Source organism: Chenopodium quinoa, unplaced genomic scaffold (assembly GCF_001683475.1).
Source record: "Chenopodium quinoa cultivar QQ74 unplaced genomic scaffold, ASM168347v1, whole genome shotgun sequence".
In the NCBI taxonomy this organism is placed as follows: Eukaryota; Viridiplantae; Streptophyta; class Magnoliopsida; order Caryophyllales; family Amaranthaceae; genus Chenopodium; species Chenopodium quinoa.
This window is the reverse complement of record NW_018742271.1, coordinates 305,820-311,069: the sequence shown is the minus strand read 5'-3', so window position 1 is coordinate 311,069 and position 5,250 is coordinate 305,820. Positions and strand designations below refer to the sequence as shown.

General features: G+C 29.0%; 1 protein-coding gene across 1 annotated transcript; it reads left to right on the top strand.

Annotated features, from left to right (window-relative positions):
* The first annotated feature begins 2,016 nt into the window (after positions 1-2,016).
* LOC110684427 (calcium-binding protein PBP1-like) lies at positions 2,017-2,917 on the top strand. The gene has a single exon (XM_021860892.1). The coding sequence runs from the start codon at positions 2,271-2,273 to the stop codon at positions 2,625-2,627; it is 357 nt and encodes a 118-aa protein (XP_021716584.1). The 5' UTR covers positions 2,017-2,270; the 3' UTR covers positions 2,628-2,917.
* Positions 2,918-5,250: the final 2,333 nt, after the last annotated feature.

Genomic DNA, 5,250 nt, shown 5'->3' with positions numbered 1-5,250 from the left:
AATCACCAATTGCCACGTATTAAGCAAGTGGAAAATTATCTTCTTAATTGTCACTTTCCTTGCTTTTCTAAACTTGTTTCCTCACAATTTCCTTATTTAATTTAAATGTCTAGGTCTAGCTACTTCAACACCTAAAGTAAACAAACATGGGAAACTACGTGCATGAATTATTATTCATTTTAGAAAGTATATGCTACATACCTCCAAACAAAAGCAAATGAAGCTACATGAAATTTCCTTCATGTATTTTACATTTTTGCCCTTGGATATAAATTTTCTAAATTGAAGTTAAAGTAATGCGAAATATGACATCCAACATTACAAGTCAAAATTAGAAATTTACCTAATAATGTTTCCACAAAATGATAATTTGACCATAAAGTTCAACTTTTTCTCATTCTATGAATTGATTATTACTCCTCATTAAAAGTCAGAGGTATTTAGAAATTTTCCTTAGAATGTTTCCACAAAATGATAATTTGACCTAAATTTCAAATTTTCTAAGTCATTTAAATTATTTAGCTTATAAATAAAACAAATTTATATTCACTTGGTATATTGCAATAACATATTTAAAAATCACAATTACTACAAAACACTACTCCCATAGTCCTGTAAATATAGGGAAAAGAAAATGAGACTATTAGCTAGCTTTTTTTTCAAAAAAAAAAACTATTCATTAATAATAAGTCATAAGACATTTACAAATGAAATCTAAATAATTAATACATAAAATACTAGCTAGCTATATAAACAATTTTATAATATCTTATTAAATTTGATTCAATGTATATATTCCGTTATGATTTCATACTTGTTATAAATTTTGAGTCAATGTGGAAATTTTTTGAGAAAAAGGTTATAATTCGACTAATGGATGGAGGACTTTCACAAAAAAGTTATAAATCAGGTCTCTTCTTATATCTTTTTTTAAGGGTACGTAGTTTATCGTAATAACTCAATTATAAAAATGTGTTTTTTTGACAAATGTTTCAAGACTGAACTTAGGGCGTGTTCGGTGCTAGATTTTAAGTAGCTTTTAGTGGTTTGACCAAATCAAATCACTACTTGACAAAAAATGTGAGTGTTTGGCAAAGTAGTGGTTAGGATAGCTTTTAGTGGTGGAGTAGCTTTTATGAAAAGCTTTAAAGATTAGCTTTTGAGGTAGCTTTTGAAAATTTAATCTATAATTTTAAAAATAAAATGTTGATTTTTATATGTAACAGCTAGTCAACTGTTACTTTACCGAACCCACATATCTAAATTATTTATCTTCACAGCTAACAACTTATTGACAGCTAACAGCTTGTTGACAGCTCACAGTTATCTCCATAGCTACAGCTACCTTCACAACTATATTTTGCCGAACATACCCTTAACAATGACATTGTAATATTAAAATTATATTTTATTAACTTTAAATGATTAATTAATCAGATCTTTTTATTTTAAATTTTTTTCTTAAAAAGTGGTTTTAACAAATTTTGTGAGGAAAAAATACAAAGTAATTTATACAAGGGCGCGATTTACATGTAAATTGCTAAAAGAAATAAAAATTCAATAATTACAGTACTCCATACTTTGTATCAAAATTAGATCTTCTTTATCTATTTTTTTTCTTAAAAAAAAATCTGGTTTAGAACAAAACCGAATCAGCAATTTTACGTTTTACTTTATATAAAACCACAAATTATAAAATCTACAATTTTTGATAAGGTGATATTTTTTACATAAATAAAAAATTAATTGGTAAAACCGCTCTAAACCCCCCAAAAAATTATACGGAGTATTTAGAAAGGACGATGACTTTGACAGTATGTAGGAAATTTTGATACTCCGTAAATAGTACTTAAAGTAGTAACATAATTATGGAATTTTGATTTTTTTTTTTTAAAACAATTTTCATGGAAATCACTTAAATACTTAATTATACGGAGTAGGATTTATAGCAAATGTGAAGTTTCCTGACGGAAAAGACAAAAATGCCCTTGAAATAGCTTCCCCGAAACAGAGTAGTAGTTACTGAAATTCGGCCGACCTGTTAAACAAATGTCTGATACAATATACACGGTACATACACATACTCATTTCACACCCCATGTCTCTTTCTCCGCAACTCCCTTCTTCTTTCCCTTTCCTTCTTTCCTTCTCATTATTTATCCCCTTCGCTCTTCATCCAACTCAATAATCACAACAAAAATCCGAAACAAACCCAAGAAAAACTCATCTTCTAATCGAGGAGTTTCCTTGTTTTACAAAGGATAACAATAATGGCGTCTTCAAAGAAGAACGAGCAACAACAACAACAAGTATTCCAAGATCAACTCCCATTAATGGCGGAAAAGCTAGGAGGAGACGGCTTAATCGGAGAATTATGTAAAGGGTTTGAATTGTTGGTAGATAATGATAAGGGTGTTATTACATTTGATAGTTTAAAGAAGAACGCAGCTATTTTGGGGTTGCAGGATCTTACAGATGATGATTTGAGAAGTATGTTACGCGAAGGCGATTGCGATGGCGATGGCGCGCTTAATCAGATGGAATTTTGTGTTTTGATGTTTAGGTTGAGTCCTGAGTTGATGGATGAAGCTGAGTTTTTGCTTCATCAAGAACTTCAATTTTTTTGAATTTTTTAAAAAGTGGTTTTTTTTTTTTGGGGGGGGGGGGGATTTTTGTGCTTCTTAGTTTGAAGCAAGTTTGTAATTGATTATTCTTTTGGCCATTTTTAATGATGGATTTATACATTATACATGATTATATTGGGTCTTATGAGAGTGATTGTTAGATTGGTTGCAATGAAGATGATTAGCACATACAAAGTATACAATTAAGAAAGAAATATATGCATAATTTTATACGGATTAAAGTATTGGTTATGTTTATTGATCTATCAATGGTTTCAATTGGAATTGGCAATATGATCAATTTTAAATTTATTGATTGTTATTTTTGGGATTTGATTAATTTTTGTACCAATATAAATATCTTGCTCATCTTAATTATTGTTACGGAGTTACTAATTGGCATTTAATATTTTGTCTATTTGCTATCATCTACAATTTGAGAATAACAAATAGTGTCAAACTGCCAATCAATTCAAAATTGTGACTTGGTGAGACTACACTAACATTATTAAAGTCAAAAGTTACAAAAGGAAAAACAAATTTGTAGAAGTCATGCAGCCTATTACGCCTTGCAGGCCTAAAGTAAATGACAAAGACAGTCACCACTCACCAATACAAAAGTCAATTCCAGCCTATAACGCTGTTTGGTCCTCCTGTTGGCTCGGAATCTAGGCCCATTTCAATTACTATCCCAAACTCCTAACAGAGGTTGTTCAGGACATAAATACATAATAGTAGATAGGGGTGTCCATAATTCGGATAAAAATCGAAATCCAATCCAATCCAAATCGAATTATCAATTTGGATCGGATCCGAGCTTCAAATTGGATCGGATCGGATTGAGATTTTTTGAAAATTCGGATTTTCGGATTGGATCGGATTGACCCTAATAGGATCCAATCCAAACCGAAAACCGAATTGTAAAATTAAGCTTGTATAAATATGGATTTCTGTATATTTTGAAGTTTATAGCTCAAATACTTACTACCACATAAAATAAATTAGAGAGACTTTGTATTTTTATTTTTTTTTGAAGGGTTGTATTAATTAATTAATGACTTGACGTTGAACTATTTATTTTAATCATGATTTTGAAGACTTTTATTTATAGTAAAGCTTTATTTTTATAATTGTCTTAGGCGCTAAAAAATAAAGTATTATAATTCGGATTTTCGGATCGGATCCAAATAGCCGAATTTTAATTCGGATTGGATCGGATTGGATCAAGAGAGAAATTCGGATCGGATCGGATTGAAAAATTGAAAACCGAATTATATTTCGGATTGGATCGGATTTGGACTAATCCAAACCGAAAACCGAACGGACACCCCTAGTAGTAGAAGTCATGCAGCCTATTGCTCCTAGCAGGCCTAATAGCTAATAAGTAGACTTGCGAAAATGCGGAAGAAACACTGTGTACATATACAAAGTACATGAGTAAAAAATAAAAAAATCAAAACCATTCTTTCTTTGAGTTAAGGGATTGATCTGTTATTTGTATTCCTTGATTTATGGAATTAATTTATTATTTACATTCCAGATTAATACTTTTGATAAACAAAATTTCATTTTTTGTTTTGTTAAGAGAGTAAATTTAGTTTATAGAGAGAGAAATCATGGTAAAATTTGAATTTCGCATTAATTTAATGTTATTACGGAGTTGATTTTATCGTTTTGATGAATCATTTAATTGAAAGACGTATCTGACAAATTCGTTGTTGAGAGAAAAGATATTTTTTTTTATTGTTATTTTCAAAGGTTGAAGATGATGTTCTTCATATTCTGATGAATGTTTTTTTTTACCATTTTATAATCGCAATGAAATATGTTTTTTTTTTTAGTCTAATCAATATGTTCTTTGAGTCTAAACTACATGTTCTTTATATTACAAACAATGCTCTTTAAGCTATATAAATTAATCGTGTTCTTCGGGTATATAATACAAATTATGTTCTTTTTACTAATGTAATATGTTCTTATAACTTGAATTTTGAATTTTTTATTTTTGAAATTTAAGAATGAAATTTTGGAATTATATTATTATATTTGTGAGAAAATAATTTTAGATAGAATTTTTTTTTTAGAATGTTTTAAAATTCTTTGACATTAAATTATTGGTAAACTCAATTAATAATTATCTTATTTCAAAAAAAAAATTAATAATTATCTTTTACCTTTTTAAAAAACTGGATCTCGATCATAAAATACAGTGTTATTTATATTTCAATGATTTGTTCTATTATAAATTCATGATATTCCTCATAATTATATACTACACTCTTTCCGCTTTAATCCGGGTGTACCGTGCGCATGGTACACCCGGGTGTACAAACCACTAATTGGACCATGTTTTGTGATTTATATGTAAAGAAAAATATAGTCAAATGTGATGATTCGTCACAATATATATTTTCAAAATATCAAATTTTTATAATTTTGGCTTATCGGTAATTAATGATTTAATTTTTGCATTGGCAAACGTGGCTAAAGAAACGTGTCAACTAAAAAGAAACGGATGAAGTATACATCTTCTTCATAGATTATCGTACATAAAATGTCAAATTTTGGTCAAATTAGACAGCCGGATCAGATCAAATCAGCAAAAATAAGGTGAGCTAAACAAGCC